Source organism: Procambarus clarkii, chromosome 32 (genome assembly GCF_040958095.1).
Source record: "Procambarus clarkii isolate CNS0578487 chromosome 32, FALCON_Pclarkii_2.0, whole genome shotgun sequence".
NCBI lineage: Eukaryota > Metazoa > Arthropoda > Malacostraca > Decapoda > Cambaridae > Procambarus > Procambarus clarkii.
Window position 1 is genome coordinate 27801553 of NC_091181.1, and position 23684 is coordinate 27825236.

The following is a 23684-nucleotide window of genomic DNA, read 5'->3' on the forward strand; positions in this document are numbered from 1 at the left end:
CATGTCCCCCCTTAACTCTTCTGTCTACCAGCAACGTGAGGTTCAACTCCCGTAGTCTCTCCTCATAGCTCATACCTCATACCGTAGCTCCTCAGCCCGGGTACTAGTCTGGTGGCAAACCTTTGAACCTTCTCCAGTTTAGTTTTATGCTTGACTAGATATGGACTCCATGCTGGAGCTGCATACTCCAGGATTGGTATGACATATGTGACATACAAAGTTCTGAATGATTTCTTACACAAGTTTCTAAAGGCCGTTCTTATGTTGTCCAACCTGGCATATGCCGCTGAAGTGATCCTCTTGATATGGGCTTCAGGGGACAGGTCTGGCGTGATATCAACCCCCAAGTCTTTCTCCCTCTCTCTGACTCTTGAAGAATTTCAACTCCCAAATGACACCTCTTATCTGGTCTCCTGCTCCCTACACCTATCATTACATTACATTTGCTTGGGTTAAACTCTGACAACCATTTGTTCGACCATTCCTTCAGTTTGTCTAGGTCTTCTTGAATCCCCACACATTCCTCCTCTGTCTTAATCCTTTTCATAATTTTGGCGTCATCAGCAAACATTGAGAGGAATGAGTCTATACCCTCCGGGAGATCATTTACGTATATCAGAAACAGGATAGGTCCGAGTACAGAGCCCTGTGGGACTCCACTGGTGACTTCACGCTAATCTGAGGTCTGACCCCTCACAGTGACTCTCTGCTTCCTATTGCTTAGGTACTTCCTTATTCACTTGAGCGCCTTGCCAGTCACTCCTACCTATCTTTCCAGCTTATGTTCCAGCCTCTTATGGGGTACTGTGTCAAAGGCTTTCCGACAGTCCAAGAAAATGCAGTCCGCCCAACCTTATCTTCCTTGCTTAATCTTTGTCACCTGATCGTATAATTCTATTAAGCCTGTAAGGCAAGATTTACCCTCCCTGAACCCATGTTGATGGGTTGTCACGAAGTCCCTTCTCTCCAGATGTGTTACTAGGTTTTTTTTCTCACGATCTTCTCCATCACCTTGCATGGTATACAAGTCAAGGACACTGGCCTGTAGTTCAATGCCTTTTGTCGATCACCCTCTTTGTATATTGGGACCACATTAGCCGTCTTCCATATTTTTGGTAGGTCTCCCGTCTCCAGTGACCTATTATGGAGAGTGGCAAGCAAAGTGCCTCTGCACACTCTTTCAATGCCCATGGTGAGATCCCATCTGAACCAACAGCCTTTCTCACATCCAGTTCCAACAGGTGCCCCTTGACCTCATCTCTCGTAATTTCGAACCCTTCCAAGGCCGCCCGGTTTACTGCCACCTCTCCTAGTGCAGCGACCTAACCTCATTCTACTGTGAAGACCTCTTTGTCATTCTCTGTATACCTGTCCTCGCCTGTTCTAAGTTTCATTGCCTGTTCTTTCACTGTTGTTTTCCTCCTGATGTGACTGTGGAGTAGCTTTGGTTCGGTCTTGGCTTTGCTTGCTATATCATTTTCATAATTTTTCTCTGCTTCTCTTTTCACACTAACATACACATTCCTGGTTCTCTGGTGTATATCTCTACTTTCTGGTGTTCTGTTATTTCGGAAGTTCCTCCACGCCCTTTTGTTCAGTTCCTTTGCTTCCATACATGCCCTATTAAACCATGGATTCTTCTTTTGCTTCTCGGATTTTTCCTATGTGCGTGTATTCACTTGGTTGTATTCACCTAGTTGTGTTTGCGGGGGTTGAGCTTTTGCTCTTTCGGCCCGCCTCTCAACTGTTTACTAACTACTTTTTTTCCATACCACACACACACACACCCAGGAAGCAGCCCGTGACAGTTGACTAACTCCAAGGTACCTGTTTTCTGCTAGGTAACAGGGGCATTCAGGGTGAAAGAAACATTGCCCATTTGTTTCTGCCTGGTGCGGGAATCGAACCCGCGCCACAGAATTATGAGTCCTGCGCGTTATCCACCAGGTTACCAAGCCCCCTATGCGTATGTGTGTGTACTCACCTAGTTGTGCTTGCGGGGGTTGAGCTCTGGCTCTTTGGTCCCGCCTCTCAACCGTCAATCAACAGGTGTACAGATTCCTGAGCCTATCGGGCTCTATCATATCTACACTTGAAACTGTGTATGGAGTCAGCCTCCACCACATCACCCCCTAATGCATTCCATTTGTCAACCACTCTGACACTAAAAAAGTTCTTTCTAATATCTCTGTGGCTCATTTGGGCACTCAGTTTCCACCTGTGTCCCCTTGTGCGTGTTCCCCTTGTGTTAAATAGACACAAGGGGTGTAAATGTGTGTGTGTGTGTGTGTGTGTGTGTGTGTGTGTGTGTGTGTGTGTGTGTGTGTGACAGGGATAGCATTGACCTGGCATCTCTGGACCCTCCACAAACAGTACCCTAATAACAGTATTCATAGCTCAGTCGATAGAGCTGCGAACTCACACGCACAGGGTCCACGGTTCGAGTCTCCTGGAGCCTAGGAATATGGAAAAGTACCATAATAGGTGTTGAGAATGAGCAGTTGTACTGGGCTAGCTGGGGTGGGGGGGGGGGGGGGGTTAAGGCACTAACTGGAACCCCCTCCCGCCGGCCCACAGGCGGAGGTCTGGGCCTTGGCCACAGGCAAGTTACTCAGTCCAGTAGAACTGCTGGTTGTGAAAGGTTGTGTTGTTCATGTGGGCCCGGGGTGTTGAGGTGGGGGTCAGGTGTGTTGAGGTGGGCCAGGTGTGTTGAGGTGGGGTCAGGTGTGTTGAGGTCGGTCAGGTGTGTTGAGGTCGGTCAGGTGTGTTGAGGTCGGTCAGGTGTGTTGAGGTGGGCCGGGTGTTTTGAGTTCACTAATGAGTTGTGTTGTTGTCTTTCAGGTTGACAGACTCAGGCGAGCGTCGCCGGACTTTGGAGGACCGTCAAGCTCTCCAGCCCCTGCACCTCCACCCCCCACACGTGAGTACTTCCCCCCTCCCTCCAGCCCCTGCACCTCCACCCCCCACACGTGAGTACTTCCCCCCTCCAGCCCCTGCACCTCCACCCCCCGCACGTGAGTACTTCCCCCCCCCCCCCTCCCCTCCCTCCCTCCACCCCCCGCACCTCCACCCCCCCACACCCGTGAGTGTGTGGGGTGAGGTTTGAAGTCTTAACTGAGACTTCAAACTGGCATGATGTCATCAATGGAGTCCTGCAGGATTCTGTACTCGGACCTATCCTATTTCTGATAGACGTGAATGACCTTCCAGAGGGTATAGACTCATTCCTCTCAATGTTTGCTGAAGATGCTGAAATTATACGAAGGATTAAGACAGAGGAGGGCAGCAAGAGGCTCCAGGATGACCTGGACAGACTGAAGGAATGGTCCAACAAATGGCTACTAGAGCTTAACTCGAGCAAGTGCAAAGTGATGAAGATAGGCATAGGGAGCAGGAGGCCAAACACAAGGTACCAACTGGGAGAGGAAATCCTTCAGGAGTCAGGACGAGAGAAAGATCTGGGGGTTGATATCACGCCAGACTTGTCCCGGCAAAGCATAATAACTGCCTTCAGAAACTTGTGTAAGGAATCATTCAGACCCTTGTATACCTCATATGTCAGACCAATACTTGAAAATGCAGCTCCAGTCTGGAGTCCACATCTAGTCAAAAACAAAACGAAGTTAAAAAAAGGTTTAGAGGTATGCCACCAGGCTCGTCCCCAAGCTGAGAGGAATTAACTATGAGGAAGGGTTATTGAAACTTAACCTCACGACACTGGAAGACAGAAGAGTTAGGGGAGACATGATCAATACCTACAAAATTCTCAGAGGAATTGACAGGGGTACATTAAGATAAACTGTTTAACACGGGAGGTACGCAAACAAGGGGTCACAGGTGGAAACTGAGTATCCACATGAGCCACAGGGACGTTAGAAGGAACTTTTTCACTGTCAAAGTAGTTAACGGGTGGAATGCATTAGGCAGTGATGTGGTGGAGGCTGACTCCATACACAGTTTCAAATGTAGATATGATAGAGCCCAGTAGGCTCAGGAATCTATACACCAGTTGATTGACGGTTGAGAGGCTGGACCAAAGAGCCAAAGCTCAACCCCCGCAAGCACAACTAGGTGAGTACCTCACATGCCCACCTAGACAACACAACTTCCATATCAGTGACAGACAGACAGAGAGAGACGTGGACACGGACAGAGACAGACAGACAGAGAAAGACAGACAGACACAGACAGACAGACACAGACAGACAGACAGACAGACACAAACAGACAGACAGACAGACACAGACAGACACAGACAGACACAGACAGACAGACAGACACAGACAGACAGACAGACACAGACAGACAGACACAGACAGACAGACAGACAGACACAAACAGACAGACAGACACAGACAGACAGACACAGACAGACAGACAGACAGACAGACAGACACAGACAGACAGACACAGACAGACAGACACAGACAGACAGACAGAGACAGACAAAAGGGGGGAGGGAAGCAGAGGGAGATTAAGAATATCTCATAAAATATCTTCTATTATACAAGATTTATTTTAGCATTTGAAATCATTATATTTCAGTCATATCGGTCACCTTTAGGCTGTTAAGACTTTCTGACATTTATTGATGGACAGATAAAAATTGTAAACTTTATTTTGGCCCCTTGGGCCGTATTAAATTATTGGCAGTTTGGATTACTTCTCTTCCATGGGAGAGTTGTATAGTTGTTGTTGTTGTTCCTCTACCTGTTGCTACCTCTCTACCTCTACCTGCCTTTCTACCTCTACCTGCCTCTCTACCTCTACCTTTTCTTGTTGCTACCTCTCAATCTCTCTACCTCTACCTGTTGATGCATCTCGTACTCTCTACCTTTACCTGTTGCTACCTTTCTTTCTTTCTCTCTACCTGTTTTCTCCACCTTGCTGTATTCTTACCATGTCCTCCTCCACCTTGCTGTATTCTTGCCATGTCCTCCTCCACCTTGCTGTATTCTTACCATGTCCTCCTCCACCTTCCTCTATTCTTGCCATGTCCTCCTCCACCTTGCTGTATTCTTGCCATGTCCTCCTCCACCTTGCTGTATTCTTGCCATGTCCTCCACCTTGCTGTATTCTTGCCATGTCCTCCTCCACCTTGCTGTATTCTTACCATGTCCTCCTCCATCTTGCTGTATTCTTGCCATATCTTTCTCCATCTTGCCATATTTTCCTCCACCTTGCCGCATTCTTGCCATATTCAGGCCGCTAGTTACCCGAGATTCCTCTGTATCTAGATAATAATCCAGGTTCCTTGAAGGAAGGTGGAGGGGGTTCTGGTAATGGATTTGCTCTGAAGACGGGCTCTAAGAAAAGTAATGACTCGCAAATATTCACGTTTTCTATGCATCTGACTTGATAGGTTTGGTGGGTTGCTTGGGTTTGTGTGTTTTAGGATAAAAGGTTACAGTTTTTACCGAGTGGCAAATCAAGAGAATGGGTCGAGTCATTGCCTGCGGTGTGGAGAAGTATTCATGCCTCACGAAGGAAGGACAGATTTATATTCTTTATTCCAGAAATAAAATCAGCTCGTATTCAAAGATTAAATTAATTGCTTGGCTGAACCATCGGGAAGTTATTTCTTACTGGATAGTTCTCGAGCACCTCCCTAGCACTAGTGTGTTTTCTGGTGCTTCCCAAGCACAGTGTGTTCCTCTAGTGCCCCCCCTCCCCCCACCCTAACACTCAAGTGTTCCCTAATGCCTCCCTAGCGTCAATGTGTTTACTAGTGCCTCCCCAGCACCAGTGTGATTTCTAGTACCTGGCATCATTGTGTTCTCTAACACCTTCCTAGTGTCTCCCTGGCACCACAATGGCTCAACAGGAACATTTCATTAGATCCCAGCTGCCACAATTCAGAATGTCCAAAGGGACCAGTTGGATCTTGTTTTAGAATGTAACTGAATATCTCGCTCAGAAAGGCATTTTTCATGTTCTCAGCCTTAGAAAAAATATATATTCAGATGAGGAGTCACAATAACGTGGCTGAAATATGTTGACCAAACCACACACTAGAAAGTGAAGGGACGACGACGTTTCGTTGTCCCTTCACTTTCTAGTGAATGTGGTTTTGAGAATGGTCCAGGACGGACCGAAGCGTCATCGTCCCTTCACTTTCTAGTGTGTGGTTTGATCAACAAAATGTATATTCTCTGACACCTGAAACCTGTTGTGATTTGCTACAAAAATTTCAACTATATTCTTTACTGCTTTGTGTGAAGATGGTAAAGGAAATTCTTCTTCTTGAGTGAGTAGTGTTATTGCCACAGATTAATTTATATATGAATTGAATTAACAATTTGAGATTTGTATCAAGCAGGAATGAATCAGTAGTTGATTTACATGGGTAGCCAGGAGGTGGATGTTATCCTCCCCACATGCTGATCAATATATGTAGCAGTGGGAGGGTTAAATCATTAAAGCATAAACTTAACTAAAACTAACATCTTGTAATTGTCATTTCTCTTCAGATGGGACCTTCTAAAGGAGGTGGTGAAGCAGGAGGAGAAGAAGGAGGAGGAGGAAGAGAGATAGAAGGTAAAGATGCACTTGGAGAAGGAGGAGGGTGCACCCCGGGTCAGGACTTGCTGTCATGGTGCCAAACAGTAAGTCGAGGCTACAAGGGAGTCAAGATCACCAACATGACCACTTCCTGGAGAAATGGGCTTGCCTTCTGTGCCATCGTCCACCACTTTAGACCTGATCTTATGTGAGTACATGAGACCTGGTCAGAGTGATACCCATCTACACAACATTGTGTACCTAACACATTCATATATAGCTAGTGTTTATGTATTCATACATCCATCAATTCTTAACATAACTCTGGGTGACTGTTATTAGTGTTTCTTCGGCAGCTTTGTTTAGTTAATTTAAATCTATGACCTCTTGTTCTTAAAGTTTCCAGTCTCGGGAATTCTTCCTTATCAATTTTGTAGATTCCTGTTACTAGTTTGTACGTAGTGATCATATTACATCTTTTTCTTCTATCTTCCTAGTTTTGGCATACTAATAACTGTTTTTCATTTAGAATCACGTCTTTGCATCTTTTCCAGTGTACTGATGTGCTTCTCAGGATATGGGCACTACACTACCAACTTTGGTCTCACAAAAAGTCCTGAACAATTTCTTTTGCATTTCACCATCCTTATATTTAGAAGCAATTTTCAAGTTGGATAACATAGCATAGGCCCCACACACAATGTCCTCTATGTGGTCCTCTGATGATAATTTACTTTCCATAGCCCCACTAGATCTCCTCCTTTGTCCTAGTTCTTTGATGCCTTTTCACATAATTTATAGGTTGTGTGTGTGGCCTATTTTCTTCTGTTCCACATTCCATAATGTGACACTTATTCACATTGAATTCTGGCAAGTGTGACTCCACACACTTATTTTGTCCAGGTCATCTTGAAGGGCATCTGCATGCGCATTTGTGTTGGTGATGTATATACTGGATAGTATTGAATTAAAAAATGTTCTATACCAATTTATTGACATTTTATCCTCAGAGAATTTGACAGCCTGTCTCCACAAGATGTGAAGGGTAATTGTAAAAAGGCATTTGAAGCTGGTGAGAGATTAGGAGTTACTCGTCTGATTGAGCCACAAGACATGGTTATACTCACTGTGCCTGATAAGTTAGCTGTCATGACCTACCTATATCAACTCAGGGCTCACTTTACAGGTATGTCATTTGGGTATTCTTAACTTATTTTAATTTGGCATTAATTGCTCTCTCACAATTCATTATTTCCAAGTCATAATGTTTCATGGTGGATTGGATCTGACCTTGAATCATCAGTTTTGTTTGTACAGTGCCACCATCTCAAGCTTAAAGTTATGAGCTGTTGGCAGTACCACTTTAATTATTAATTTGTATGGATCAGAAATGTGCCACCAAAGGATGAGGTCCTAGTCTGTGTTTGATAATCTGTGTTTAAATATATTTGAGCAATTTATCACATCATATGCAATTGTGTATTTAATATACACTGTAGTGCAGGGGTCGGGGAACTTTGTTGATTATTACCCCCAAATCTATTTGTGTAAAAATGTTATTAACCATTAATAACTAGTTCATTTAACCATTAACTAGATCATTTGTTTTAAATATAATTTTTTTTTTTTTTTTTAAATTATGTCATACGATTTAAAATAGTATACAAATCTTACATATACAGAGGAACCACAGTTAACGAATTTAATCCGTTCCGGCACCGAGCTCGTCATGTGAAATGCTCGTCTTGCAAAATGTATTCATTTAAAATAATGGAAATACAATTTATCCGTTCCACCCCAAAAAACATCATATGAAATTTTATAATGTACTGTAATTATGATGTAATTATTATCAATGTTTTGTTTTACTTTTTCAATTGTACTTACCTTATGAAGAGTCGATGTTGGCTTGAAGGAGACGGTGGGGAGGTGGAGAGGGGTTACGGTGTGGAAGGAGAATCCACCTCTGAGTCAGGCGTGCTGTCTCTTTTTGTGAATTTCAGTTGGATGGTGAGGGGACTGGATGGATGGATGAATGGTGGGGGAACTGGAAGGTTAGATGGATGGTGGTGGGGGATAGATAGGGAGGTGGATTGATGGATAGGGAGGTGAATGGATGGATAGGGAGGTGAATGGATGGATGGATGGTGGGGTAAACCTCCATCCCCCCACACTGCACCCACCCCGCTACCCCCATACCGCCACCGGACCCTCCCCGCTACCTTTATCCCCCACAACACACCCTCTCTGCTACCCCCATATTCCCATCCCCACACCGGACTACCCGCCCCCCCACCCAGCTGTACCCTCCCAGCCACATCTGGATGGTATTAACGGAAGGCTGGCTTCCTCGCTACCATGTGGTGGATCAGGAGGCAGACTGCCTGACATTAAACTCTTGTTGTTTACTGACTGTGAAAGCCTGATTGATTGTAAATGGCTGAATGACTGTAAATGACTCTGGTTCGGCAACCAGGAGGCCTGGTCGACGACCGGGCCGCGGGGACGCTAAGCCCCGGAAGCACCTCAAGGTAACCTCAAGGTGACTTATCTATCCATCTGATAATGATAAGGGGGAATGCTAAGAAGGACCATGTGGTTTTCTTATTAACTGAGTGGAAACTCGTCAGTTGAGACAAATTTTCTGCGTGTGGCTCGCTCGTTAGCTGAAATGCTTGTAGCTGGAGCTGCTCATCACCCGAGGCTCCTCTGTATTTGGATTTTATTTATTGAGCTTGCATTAACCCCTCCCTCCAAATTTTTTATTTTTTATTTTTTTTTTATCCCATTTGCAGTAATTTACCTTATTCCCCAACCCCTGCTATTGTGTAGCAGAAACAATAATTTCTTAAATATTTATGTTCTATGCCTCGGCATTGTGTTTTATCTTTAAATGGTCTCTCAAAGACATTAAAACTGTCATTTGTTGTTTTTGCTGATTGAACAGGTTACCTTACTGTTTTCTGCATTTCTCACTTTTTGTTCTCCCACACAGGGCATGAATTGGAAGTTGCGCAAATTGGAGACACTGCAGCCGAGTCTTCGTACACCATTGGCCGACTAGATATTAATTCAGGCGATGATGACATTCTCAATCTCCGATCTCATGATGACAACTGTAATTTGCAACGGCTCTCCTCCCACCTCAGTACACCTGGAGACAATGAAAATGACAACAGATCAGTGGAAGCCAGAATACGACGGACATCTGAATCAAGTCTAAGTTCTCAAAAGTAATTACTGTTCTTTACTAGATTGTACTTACATTATTCATTTAATTTAGTTCTATTCTGTATTGGTTATTAATGTCTAGGAACATACCAGGAAGAGTGTGGTAGCTTAATGGCTAGAGAGATCATGCACTAGTAATAAAGCACATAATATTCACAATATCCGAGTGAATGAATGATAATGGTTACCTCTTTGAGCATTCACTAATGAATATGGCGTACAATGAACGAAGAATTAGCCTATTTAGAAATATCTCTTCACATTATTTCCCTGAAGCAGAGTTAACACTATTGCACACCAAAATTTGTCCAAACTAAACTATATTCATTTCAAAACACAGAGTAATGAAAACATTAAAAACATTGAAATATAGCCTAATTAAAAATAAAAACGGACAACTCTCAAAATGACATTTGTTGGCCAGCGCAGTTGAGGGGTTAAATATACAAATAGCCCCATTCAGAGTAGCGACAATTGCTGATATCAGGAAATTTACAGAGAACATACTCTGCCTACATCATTCAAAAAAAAGTTTTAACTACTGGGATTGCCTAAGTGCTCACAGACTGCAGAGCTTAATTTAAGGTACAAGAAATGTAACTGAAAGGTTGGTTCCAGTGGAAGTAGATATGCAATAAGTATGGTAAGATACATTATAGCTAAAAACATTAGTGGCCCAAAACTTATAAATATCTACCATTCAAATATAAGGGTCATTACCAACAGAACCCAAACTGACTTCAATAGGGAAAGTTATAAGTTTCATTAAGTTGTGTCTGATGAGCTGGGTTGTGGTACAACCACCTGACTGTGAGTTGCAAGCATCAACAGCTTAACTGATAAGCGCAGAGATTGAGCTGGCAGGTTCTGAAACCATTGCTACATAATCACATGATATATCATACTTTTACCTGAAGGAATGGATTTTCACCCTTAAATACAATAGATTGTTCTACATTGTAGGTAGGAGAGTTTTGATTCCTATTAAAGAATGTCAAATATTTATGTTTCAGATCTAATACTACCAGTTCAAGCAAAAGAAAGAGTGGAGACTATGGCTCTGAGAAGGATGGGAGCAACATTGTCTCGCCTCCATCAGCAAAGGAGCGGCTTTTGGCTTCATCCAAGTCTATTACTTCCGAGATCTTCAAAATTGGTACAAAAGTCCTCTCACCCACTCGTGAAAAACTTGCCAAAACAGAAAATAGAAACTCTACAGTAAGTTTTTGTCCACAATGGTTGCTATGAAGTTGAAATACAAATCAAAAACATAAATTATATATTAATTGAAATTTTAACTTACTGAATGGTGTGATATTAGTGGTATCATGTATGGGTTGTTAACTTGTATTATTGGCATTCTTCCGTTGAAAAATTTTCATAAATGATGTTAAATGTTTAGCTCAATTAAATGGTTTACAGTATTAAATTGTAAAAGCTTTTTCCTGGCAAAATTCAGGAAGCCTGAGTTGTGCCATTCATATTTTATAGATATACACAGATGATGGTCTAATATATACACTATAGTTAGTAATGATGATAATTTTGTTAAAAATCATGTAAAATTTAACAGGTAGTCAAATGCACTCATTTATAAATTGTATGAATTTGCTTCACCTTTCCTTAGTTGTACACACCTCTAGTTGTCCATTTTCTCAAGCTACAAATGCCAAGTGGTGTTCTGAATTTGCCAAGCATCACCCTAACATTTATAGTGTACAGACTATTCCATGTGCGACATTCAAATACTTGTATGTTTAAAAAGTTACTTGCTTATACCATCTGATAGTGTATTGTGGGGTACGACATATATGAATACTGTGGGCCTAAGTGTACTTTTAAGTATTTATTGTTATACATAAACACTGCAGTTATGCTTGAATATTGTCTTCATATGCTGTGTCATGTTTAATAGGCATCATTAAGTAGCAACAGCAGCAGTGGAGAGCGGCCTGTGTTGATGACACACAAGCAACTCGTAGACCCATTTGCCTCTGATGATGAGGAGGATTTCACATCTCCTGCAGGAACTCAAGACCACCGACCAAACAGGTTAATAAAACTGACACAAACTGCACATTATTATGTAGAATTGTTGATACTGTATAATATAAACCAGTAGACTCAGTTTGCATGTGTCTCCTCTATTTGAATGAGAGGGAGTGTAGGTAGTGAGAAAAGTAATTTGTTTCATATCTGAACACGTTATTTGTGTCAAATGATTGCCCATTTATGATATGTAGGGATAAAGTTGTCCAATTTTTGGGTGTGTCTAAAACGTTGTCCAGTTAAGCTAGCAATTGTTCTTAGTAAGTACTTACTCTTAGCTCAACTGTAGTAGCCTTAAATTCATCACAATTTATTTTATTTTATTTTATGTACTTTATTTATTTATATACAAGAAGATTCATTGGGTTGTGATAGTACATAACACTGGTGTTCTTACATTCTTGCAAAGCCACTAATATGCAGAGAGTTTTTGTTTTGGGCACCCATAATACAAAAGGCAGATTAGATAAGATACTACAATATATTATTTAAATTATACTTTAGGATGCTTTGTTGGGTTTACTCTGTTGTTTTATTTTAAGAAACCATATTATTTATTATAATTGTAAGCATAATAAAAAGACATGTGTTGAGAACTTTCTTTTAAACAACTTGAATACATGTGTATATATATATTTTTTCAGTCCCCAAGGCAGTAATGAGAATGAAGATGTTTCCAAGAAAGAGAACAGAAAATCATTATCCCCTAAATCCTCAATTATTTCTCCAGGGGAAGAGGTAAGTTAAGTCATTTAATATCTTAGAACTTGGTTTTTACATTTACCAGTATTTTATATATAGTATACGTATGCATTTTTTAGATTAGTTTTACGTCAGATATAGTTGAATTCTATTCATAATATATATATGTATATATAGTTCAGGTATAGTCTTGATTAATGCAGTGGCTCACCTCTGTCTTGGTGTCCAATATCTTGCCTATAAATACCTCACATGTCAATGCAGCACAAAAAGTAGCTTAAACGTCTCTGTATATCCAATGCGTCCAAGAGAGCTTTCTTGAGGTCTCTGCCTTCACTTTATCAGTGCTTCTCTCTCTCTCCTGTTGATCAGTTCCTTACTCCAATATTTAGTTTGCCAGCTTCTGTTTTTTTTTTTATTTTTTTAGTTTTAAGATTTAGTAATCTTACATAAAAATGATTGAAATATTTGCAACACACACAACTGAAGTGTTTAGTTGTGATGATTATATACATGTATTTGTTATATACATATAATATGTTGCAATGTTTTTCTAAGTTATCCCACCTAGGGACCTCCAAAGGTAAGAATCTAACATTAGTGTATGTGGAAACAAATCATGTGGTAAGACAGGGTGATATTCTATGTACAGTAACACAATACCAACTTTGAATATTGCAATGATTTTTATTACTGAAAAATTCTTAAAGAATAAAAATTTACACGACTAGTTTTTGAAGAAGAGAGAACAATGATCTAGATAGAATGCTGAGGTACAATTTACCTGAATTTACCTGAGGGCCACTAATACTAGTGGATATGACGAGGACAGGAAGCTGGGGCTAGTCAAAGGTCCCCCTCATTTGCCCGGATGATCTTTCCTAGTTGTATTTTAAAACCCAGCAGAGTTTGGAGTTTACGGCTTCGGGGGGAATGCGGTTCCACAGGTTTACAACCCTATGGGTGAATAAGCGTTTCCTGTTTTCTGTCCTACATTGTGGCTTGTTGAGCTTGAACCTGTTCCTCCTCGTTCGTGTTACATCTGATCTTTTGAAGAAAGTGTCTGAATCGACATCATCCAAATTGTTTAGTATTTTTAAGGTTTCTATTAGATCTGCCCCCGTCATGCGTTATCTTCAGTGTTGTTGGCCCAGTGGCCCTAACAATGTTTGGGTAGAAGCAAGATCTAGCAGTCATAAACTCGTTTGTGTGTACAGGCAGACCGGTTAAAATGGGCAATATCTGTTTATGATACCTGTAATGTCTCGGAGTAACACTACTGTGAGAACAACTCATGTTTGATAAGTGGGCACTTGTAGTCAACACTTTGTAATTGCACTGGCAACTTTGGCATTTATATGCCAAAAGCCATTGAGATAGGAATGAGGATTACTGTGAGGCTACCGTGATTGGTTAGCTAGTTTTCTTGAGGTCATCTTGAGATGATTTCGGTGCTTAATTTCCCCGCAACCCGGTCCTTGACCAGGCCTCCTTTTCATTACACGTCCCCAGGAAACACACCGTAGCAGCTGTCTTAACTACTAGGTACTTATTTACTGCTAGGTGAACAGGTGCATCAGGGCGAAAGAAACTCTGGCCATTTGTTTCTGACTCTGCCGGGGATCAAATTCAGAACCTTAGGCACCTGTTAAAGAACATAGTTGTGGGCACATCTTTGATATTCATTTGGGAAGAATCTTGAGAAATGTGGAATAACTCAATGATTGCTTGTCTCACAGCTTTCGCTGGAGTGTTGGAGATTAGCTCTTAAGGTCATAAACAGTAGAGAGAAGCTTGTGGACTAAACTGGTAAAATACAGAGATGTGATTCCCTGAAGTGCTCAATAAGGGCCCTTTGTCCTCTCTTACCTGTCTTATTGTTATAGAGAATTTAAGCTGAAAGATGTTTCCCAATTATTTATGGTGCTTTTGTAAATAAATTCACACCTGTAATTTCAACTTCTCAGCTTTTAAATCCTTCAATTAATTCATTTGTCTGCTATTATGCATCTAACTGTTTGTACTAATTAATAATTTCCCTATTTTCAATGTTCTAATGTAACTTTAAAAAGTCACTAGCCCACATTTTAATTAAAAAAAATACTCTCATAAACAGGTTATTAATGAGTGATGAAGGACATGAATGGTTCATACAGTGGCACCTCGACTTACGATTGCCCCGACTTATGATAATTTCGAGTTACAATGTAAATTTCATCGAAAAATGCAACTCAACATACGATAGTGTCGTCAACTAACAATATTTCTTGGTACACGTTCGGGTCGACTGAGAACGTGGTTCCCATTCATGCGGCCGACCTGTCTCAGTTTACTACAGCTGCCCGCTTAGTGACGATCGCGCCTATAAGAAATTCCGCTTTTGTGGTGATTTTTTGTGTTTTGAACATTAAAGTAATTATTATATATCACACCATGAGTCCCAGGAAAGTCAGTGGTAAGGCTCAACATACAAAAACCCATGTAAGGATGACCATAGAGCAGAAACAAGAGATCATTCGTAAATATGAAGATGGTGTGCGGGTTGTTGAACAAGCTATGCAGTACAACAAATCTCGGTCAACAATATCCACCATACTGGCTAAGAAAAAGGACATTATGAGTGCTGAAGTGGCAAAAGGCGTATCAATAATCACGAAACATAGAACACAAACACTTGAGGATGTTGAACAGTTATTATTAATTTGGATGCACAACAAAGAGTTAGTGGGTGATAGAGTTTCAGAGGCCATCATTTGTGAAAAGGCAAGAAAAATTGCATGAAGACCTTTTAAAGAAAACCCCTGGAACGAATGATGCAAATGCGAAAGAGTTTAAGGCGAGCAGGGGATGGTTTGAGAAATTTAGAAAAAGAAGTGGCATTCATAGTGTTCTGAGTGATGTGTGTTGCGAGCTGGTGGAGGAACACAGCGAAGAACTGACCACCGAAGAACTTCCCAAGGAGCAGCAACAAGAGACAGCTGAGGAAATTTCTTCAGGGGAGGAGGAGACAGTACAGAATGTTCCTTCCTCATTAATTAAGAAAATGTGTGCAGCATGGGAAGAATTGCAAACTTTTGCTGAAATGACTCGCCCAAATCATGGTGCAGTAGGCCGTTGCCTTGACCATTTTAATGACACTGTGATGCCTCACTACAGGCAAAAATTAAAACATATGGAAAAACAAAAATCTCTGGAAAGGTTTTTAGTGAGACAAACAAGCAATGAATCACAACCAGGTCCTAGTGGTATGCAGGCAAAATGTAAGAGAGAGTGTACCCCAGAAAAGTCATCACTGTCTGATGTTATAATGGAAGGGGACTCCCCTTCCAAACAGTAACAACTCTCCTCCTTCCCCCTCATCACCATCTTCCATACGCCATCAAGAGACCTCCATAAAGGTAAGATAAACTTATGTCCTGTATTGTAGTTAGAAAAAAACATTGTATTCTGTATAAAATGTATTTGTAAGTTAATATTTTGGAGGGTGGGGAACGGATTAATTCAATTTCCTTTATTTCTTATGCGAAAAATCACTTCGACTTACGATCCGTCTCTGGAAACGGATTACCATCGTAAGTCGAGGCCCCACTGTACTCAAATACGGCAAAAATGAGGATCTGAAACATAATACAGGGTACAAAACACAATCGAATCAGCCCATAGTAGGAAAACAGCATGTCAAGGATTTGGGAATAATGATGTCCGACGACCTAACGTTTAGGGAGCATAACCAAGCAAGTATTGCTTCAGCCAGAAAAATGATAGGATGGATTATGAGAACCTTCAGGTCCAGAGATCCCATCACAATGGTTGTACTCTTCAAATCACTTGTGTTGTCCCATCTTGAGTACTGCTTAGTACTCACTTCCCCCTTCAGAGCAGGAGAGATTGCTGAAATAGAGGGAATACAGAGAACATATACAGCGCACATTGACGAGATAAAGCAGCTAAATTATTGGGATCGTCTCAAAGCTCTCCAAATGTACTCACTAGAAAGGAGACGAGAGAGATACCAAATAATACACACATGGAAAATACTGGAGGGCTAGGCCCCAAATCTACAAAGTAAAATACCAATGCACTGGGATAAACGAAATGGAAGAAAATGCAGAATAGAACCAGTGAAGAGCAGGGGTGCCATAGGCACAATCAGAGAACACTGTATAAACATCAGAGATCCGCGGTTGTTCAACATCCTCCCAGCGACTATAAGAAATATTGCCGGAACAACAGTGGACATCTTCAAAAGAAAACTAGACTGTTTTCTCCACAGCCTACCCACCACAGCCCGGACCAACCGGACTGTGGTGGGTATGTGGGCCTGCGTGCCGCTCCAAGCAACAGCCTGGTGGACCAAACTCTCACATGTCAAGCCGGGCCTCGGGCCAGGCTTGGGGAGTAGAAGAACTCCCAGAACCCCATCAAGCAGGTATCATCGACCGGGACAGGCACCCGGAAAGGTGGCGCCCCAAAACAAACCCCTATTCTGGTAAAACTATTGCGACCGAAGGCTGAACAAGTGGACAGAACTCCCCCAAACGAAAATTAGCAAACTAGCATGACGTCATCATGTCGGTGCACCAGTCTGCACAACCCCCCTCCCCAGGAGGTGGAAGGGGAAGCCCCAGACCCACTCGCCGGCGACCCAACCTTCAGTTCTTAGGCTGATGGAAGTCTCATGCGGTCGTGCTTCTGGCTCCGGTTTTTGTTTCAGTTCTGTGCTTTGTGGTGTGTGCTCCCTCTACAGGTGGTGCGTGAGCCGGGAGACGTATTCCATGGTACTTGGGCTGCATGCACCAAGGGTTCCCTTCCCTAGGTGCCCTGCAAGTACTGCTCTTGGGGCCTCTATCCACAAGTCGCCTCGGGATCTACCTCTGCTGTGCCGTTTACTGCTCGGTACTTGGCCGCCTTTGAGGTCAGCTGGGGTTTTTCTTACCCTTGTTTGTCTCTGGGTAGGGGTAGTTTTCGTCACTGGTAGGGGTGCGGAGTACTGCACAGCTAGTTTTCCAACTATGATAGCGGCCGGCTCTGTTCCGCCTGGGTACGTTGTCCTCTTGCGGGGTTTTTCTTTTGTTTTTGCTTTCTGCCTGGTTGGTGGGTCTGCCTTTGTGGTCCCTCATTGCTGTTCTTGTGGTATATATATTTATATATCTATATTTCTATGTTTGGTGGTCCTTCCCGTTTGGCCCCTGTGAGTGGACACGTCCCAGGGGTTCAGCTTTAGCAGTTTGTTTGGTAAACTTGGGTGCCGGTTTGCAGTACCCTGCCTGAGCTTCCATTAACGTGTAACCATGGCTAAGGGCCCTGGGAAACCCCACTGGGGCTACGTGGTCCGATGGATGTGACCCCTGACTCCCCCCCTCGCGTCTTGCGAGTTTGAAGGTTGCTCTGTCCCCTTATCTCAGGGTGACACTCGCCTGTTTTGCCTCTGCCATGCTACCTGTTGGGTCGATGATTGTTTGACCCAGAGTCATGCGACGTGTGTTGTCTGTACATGCTCCTGTTCACCCGAGCCACTGATAATGTGCGGGTGCAGCCAGCTGGGCGTTGCATGCTAGGTTTAGGTTGCTGCAATGCTCTAGGTTGGTTGCGGCCCCGAATGCCCCGTGACTGCCCCGTTTTGGTTAAGGAGTCCGGACTTGGGGGTGGGAGTTGCTTCGGCAACGGTTCTGTCTGCTCCTCCTCATCCTTCCCCTTGCTTCCGACTCTGAACCATAGGCGGGTTTCGGGGTTGGGGCTGGGTCTGGTTGGGTTGAGACTCGGGCGATCTCAGAGATTTTCCTTTTCCGGGGTGGTGGTGGAGGCATTCGAGCCTGTTCCTCCAGCCGTGCCGTATGGGTCTGACAAGTGGACTCCCTTCCTTAGTGTTTTGTATGGCTGCCCCGGCTTTTACTTGTGGGGCTGGGGCTTTGGGAGGAACGACACGGCCCTGGGTCCTGCCGTAGGAGTTCCCAGGGTTGCCTGGGGGATCTAGGCCCCGTTTTGCCCCGTTTGGGGTTTTGTACCTTTGGAGCAGGGCTTGCAGTTCCTCAGAGTGGGGTTTTCCCTTCCTCCTCTGCGTTCGTGTTGGTTTCGGGTCTACCTGAACTGTGTTGGGTTCGGGTGCCGACAGCTGGGTGGACAGCACTTCGGATTCGTAGTCCTGAGGTTCCGGGTTCGATCCCCAGTGGAGGCTGAGACAAATGGGCAAAATGTTTCTTTCACCCTGATGCCCCTGTTAACTACCAGTAAATAGGTACCTGGGAGTTAGGCAGCTGCTATGAGCTGCTTCCTGGGGATGGAGGCCTGGTCGAGGACCGGGCCGCGGGGACACTAAGCCCTGAAATCATCTCAAGATAACCTTAAGATCTCAAGATAAACCCTCCCTTGGTTCAGTTCCGTGTCCCTTCGGGTCCGTTTGGTTCCGTCCTTCCTGTGGGTGCTTTTCCTCCCTTTTCTCACCTTTTCACGCTTATGTCGCATTGCTTTTCCTTTCGTTTTGGGATCCTTGCTCATCGCTTGGTATGGGAGTCTTTGGGTCCGCTTGTGCTTGTTTGTCACGGTTTTCATTGGTTCGTGAACCTGTTCGGGACTTCCAATGTTCTTGGAAGGTCTATTGACTTCCGGTAAGGTTTCCCTCAGTCCTTCTTTTGTATTCACATTGTCTCTCCTTCCTGTTTTGATATTCCTCATATTCCTCCACCTCTGTACTGTATGCATCTCGTCTTCTCCTACTGGGCTTGCACCTCTGGACGTTCTCCACTAGGGATGCTCCTGTTACATTGTATGGCTCAGCTGTGTCGTGATACGGCGGTGTGTCTGTTTTGCAGGTGAGATTGTACTGTCGGGCGAATCTGTCGTCCGGGTGCTGATTCTCACTGTTTGGTGGGGTACTTGCCTCTTTGTACTCGCCAAGTTGTGCTTGCGGGGGTTGAGCTCTGGCTCTTTGGTCCTGCTTCTCAGGAAGCTCAGCTTTCTAAGCCTACTGGGTTCTATCTTCTCTACATTTGCAACTGTGTATGGAGTCTGTCTCCACCACATCCCTTCCTGGTGCATTCCACTTACTGAGTACTGACACTGAAACAGTTCTTTCCATGTGTCTGGCTCATTTGGGTACTCAGCTTCCGCCTGTGTCCCCTTGTGCGTGTACCACCCGTTTCCATCCTTGTCTATGCCGGTCGGCCGAGCGGACAGCACGCTGGATTTGTGATCCTGTGGTCCTGGGTTCGATCCCAGGCGCCGGCGAGAAACAATGGGCAGAGTTTCTTTCACCCTATGCCCCTGTTACCTAGCAGTAAAATAGGTACCTGGGTGTTAGTCAGCTGTCACGGGCTGCTTGCTAGGGGTGGAGGCCTGGTCGAGGACCGGGCCGCGGGGACACTAAAGCCCCGAAATCATCTCAAGATAACCTCAAGAATCTATCCTGTTACTTCCCCACTTGACGGGATAGCGTCATTGGCTCCTAACAGGGGTGTTAGGTGTTGTGTGTTTTGCTTGGACACTTTGTGTGTGTGTCTTAGTGACTACTTTGTCCATGTTTCTTGTTCTTGTTGTCCTAGGGGACACTGCCTCGCATTTCGGGGTTTTTTGTTTCGTTTTTCGGCGCCTGGGGTCTTTTCTCGATCTTTGGACACTCCTTCGTTCCCCCGGTCCGTATTTGTGTCCTCCTTCCTTGACTTGGTCTCTGGACACTCCTTTCTTGCCTATCTTCAGTGCCTGGGTGCACCCTGATATCCATGGTGTCCCGTTGTGTATATGCGTCCTCCCACACCACACGTTGTGGTTGGTCGTGTACATTGCGTTACCGGCTGCTACTTGGTCCGAATTCCGGTCTTTTCCTTGCCTATTTCTGTTTTTCTCTCCCTCTATGCTACACATGGCTGTGTATCTTGGTCAGTGCTTATTGGCTATACTGTTGTTAAGTACTGGGTGGGCCTCTGTCCATGTTCAGTTCCCTGATTTTGGACTACCCGAGTGTTCAGTTTTGGTACTGCATTCAGTTTTTCCTTGTTCTCCCTGAGTGTTCAGTTTTGGTATTGCATTCAGTTTTTCCTTGTTCTCCCTTGTTGCTATGTCTGTGGGAGGTTGTGGAAATCCGGTCAACCGCACCTTTTCTCCTGGTTCCTTCTCTTGGGACAGGGGTAGCTTGGATTCCGGTCCTGGCTCCGGCTTTTCTTTCTTTTTCTGAAATGTGCCTCTTTGTTTTCTTGCGGTACACGTCCTGAGTAGTTCTCCTGTATACCTCTATGACGCGTCCCTCGTTCTTCCCTGCTGAAGCTGGTTGCACTGCTCCTTAGGGTTGCGAGGTCACTGCTTTTCACTTCACGTCTCGCATTTTAGTTCATGGTGCTCGGTTTCCTCTTTGGCCTCTGCCTGGGCCTTGGCTCTTCGATGTTTGGCTTTGTTGGTCCTTCCAGGGTCCTGGGGGGGGGGGGGGTTCCTCCCAGACAGGGCGTTTCTGCTCGTTGGGGTTGGTTCCTTATCGGCTCGTAGGGATTGGGTTCCTGGTTAACTGGCGGCCTTTCCTTCTGGTTTTTGCCAGCCTTGTTTGGGGGCTCTGCTTTCCTCGGTTCCGATCCTGAGGGGCTTTCCGCGGCTCCACCTCTCTTTGCGGATCGGTTCGTTCTTCCCCTCAAGTCTTCGCATCTGAGGTTTTTGTCTCGTGTTCTCATCGCTTGTGGTGGCTTAGTTGTTGGTCTCCCGCCTGCGTGCTTCGTCTCGGCAGCAGTGTGTGGTTTCCTAGCGGTCCTTCTGGTTTTCCTATCACTGCAAAGGATTCTTCGGTCTCTGATAGGGTTGTCTTGTCTTTCCCTTCGGGGTTGTTCTGAGACTGTCTTCTAGTGCCATGTACTGTTGCCTAGTCTTGGGTGGCACTGGCGGAGCTGCTCCAGCTTGCGTTCTGTGTTGCTGTTCCTTCTGCTCTGTTCCGCTTGCTGCCTTGGGCATTGTTTCGCCTCCGGCCTGATCTTGCGCTTCCCGTGCTGTCCTGGTCGTTGGCCCGGGTAGTCTATTTTCTTCTCCTCGGTTGTCGTGGTCCCTTCGGTTCTGGTGTATTTTTGTTTTTCAGGTCTCCTCCTCCTGTTGGTGTTGACCTCTAGGGGTCGGGTCGGAGAGTTTCCGGCTCTCCTCTGGTGCCCATGTTTTTTCTGCCTCATTGGTCCTCGTGATAGGTTGTTCTTTTGATGCAGTCTCCTTCTCGGGTAATGTTTGGGTCTGCTGCTTCCTGAGGGGTCCTTGCATTGCTGCTTGGTTGGTCAGGCCGGGGATGCTTTCTTTTGTTGTTTGGTTGCGGCTCTTCGCTGTTCTCTGCGCGCCTTGTCCTCTGGGGCTGTGGACGTGTTTTGGTTTGCCTGGACTCCCTTACTTCCCTCCTCCCTGTTCTGGGGTTCGGGTCTCCCGAGTTGTTGGCAAGGTCCTTTCTTTTAGTCTGTGATCTTGTTTTATGTTAGGGCGTGTGGCGTCCACCACCTGGATCCTTCCCTCTTTTCCTTATCTGTGGTGAGGTAGCTTCGGGGAGCAAACAGGGCTTCCCCCAGAAAACCAGCGTTGAATGTAATGAAACTCCATTTTCTGGGTGAGTCCCAGAGTCTCCCCCATCATCCATCCCTCCCTCCCTCCCTCCCTCCCGGTCGGCGGTGTTTTTCTTGCCTTTTAACATCCAGCCTAAGAACTGAAGGTTGAGTCGCTGTCAGGTGGATCTGGGGCTCCTCCTTCACCCTCCCAGGGAGGGGGGGGGGGGTGGCGCAGATAGCGGTGCGGCGACATGATGATGTCATGCTAGTTTGATCATTTTTGTTTGGGGAGTTCTGTTCACTTGTTCGGCCTTCGGTCACAATAGTTTTACCAGAATAGGGGTTTGTTTTGGGTTGCCTACCTTCCGACCGGGCCGGGCTGCGGGGACACTAAGCCCCGGAAGCACCTCAAGGTAACCAAGGTAACTTCCTGGATGCCTGTCCCGGTCGATGCCAGACATAGAATGCTTCCAACCACAGGCGGGGTCTCTATAGGCCATTGCTCCTCGTGCCTCTCTAGAGGGGGCCAAGTTCTGGCTCGTGGTCCCCGGTAGGCAAGAACTCCATGCATTGACTGATGCCAGAAAGATATACATATCCATTCAGCCTAGATAGCTCTGGGGAGCCTCCGGGATTCTCCCACAAAATGGCGTTTCATTTCATTCAACGCTGGGTTTTTTTTTTCATACAGCGGTATAGGAACAGACGACTGCTGACTCCTGTTAGCAGGCTGAGAGCTTTCCCATCCCTTAGCTCATGGTAAGCCTTATCCACTAGTTTCCCTGGAATATGACCCGCCAATCATTTAACAACCAGGTACCCAATCACTGCTGGGTAAACAGAGGCATACTGTTTGGTGCCTAGTCAATCCTCCTCGGCCAGGATATGAACCTAGGCTAAATCACTCGCATAGCGCAGGGTGAGTGTGATACCGCTACACCACCATTCACTATTCGCCACAGTACCAATAATTTAGAATATCTCCTTATCTGACTTGCTTCCCCATACACAGCAGAACTATATCTTAGGAGGCAACCAAGTGTGTGTGTGTCCACTCAGAAAGGCACTTTTCAAATACAGTACACCCAAAGTCAATACACCTAAATATATTTATCAGTCATTTCCGTCTCTAATCTTTTAGCTTTGTCTTGCATCCCCGTTATTTTCAATTTGCTTTTCCCACTTAGCATTGCAGAAATCATTTTTGAGTGAGTGAATTCATCATGCCATTATTTTTCCATTGATATTTTATTTTCAAATACAGTACTCTATTAAGAGTTGTGTGAATTCTCATTCTTCATGAAACCTAAGACTAGTTTTAGGATTCCAACACAAGAGCAGTTTGTTTTTTTCTCAAAATGCCTCTACGTGTTGGAAAGTCTATACCCAAACCTCTCACCACTTAACCAAATGTGAAAGTTTGAAATTTGAAAACAACCAAGTAGTATGGCTTAAAATTTTTATAGTGATTGCAGTTCTTGTAAAGAAAGGAACACTTAAAAAGTAAATAAATAAATAAATAAGTAAATACATAGATACAGTTTATAAATGTTCCCTTCCTTACACATACCACAACCGCTATAATATTTTAAAACCATACTACTCGGTTGCTTCCTTTGCCAAGATCCTGCAGTTTCTAGGACTATATGAACAGTCGACAAGGAAGACATTTTGTGCTAACACGACAGAAATCTTTTCAAGCATCCTTAT

General features: G+C 44.4%; 1 protein-coding gene across 1 annotated transcript in view; it reads left to right on the forward strand.

Annotated features, from left to right (window-relative positions):
• The window catches only part of Ehbp1 (Eps15 homology domain containing protein-binding protein 1), a 380163-nt gene that overhangs the window by 143624 nt on the left and 212855 nt on the right, over window positions 1–23684 (forward strand). Inside the window, exons 10-16 of the mRNA XM_069334860.1 lie at window positions 2842–2920; window positions 6471–6709; window positions 7512–7687; window positions 9497–9734; window positions 10746–10950; window positions 11648–11784; window positions 12426–12519. Coding sequence (XP_069190961.1) covers window positions 2842–2920; window positions 6471–6709; window positions 7512–7687; window positions 9497–9734; window positions 10746–10950; window positions 11648–11784; window positions 12426–12519 — 1168 coding nt within the window. The remainder of the gene's footprint in view (window positions 1–2841; window positions 2921–6470; window positions 6710–7511; window positions 7688–9496; window positions 9735–10745; window positions 10951–11647; window positions 11785–12425; window positions 12520–23684) is intronic.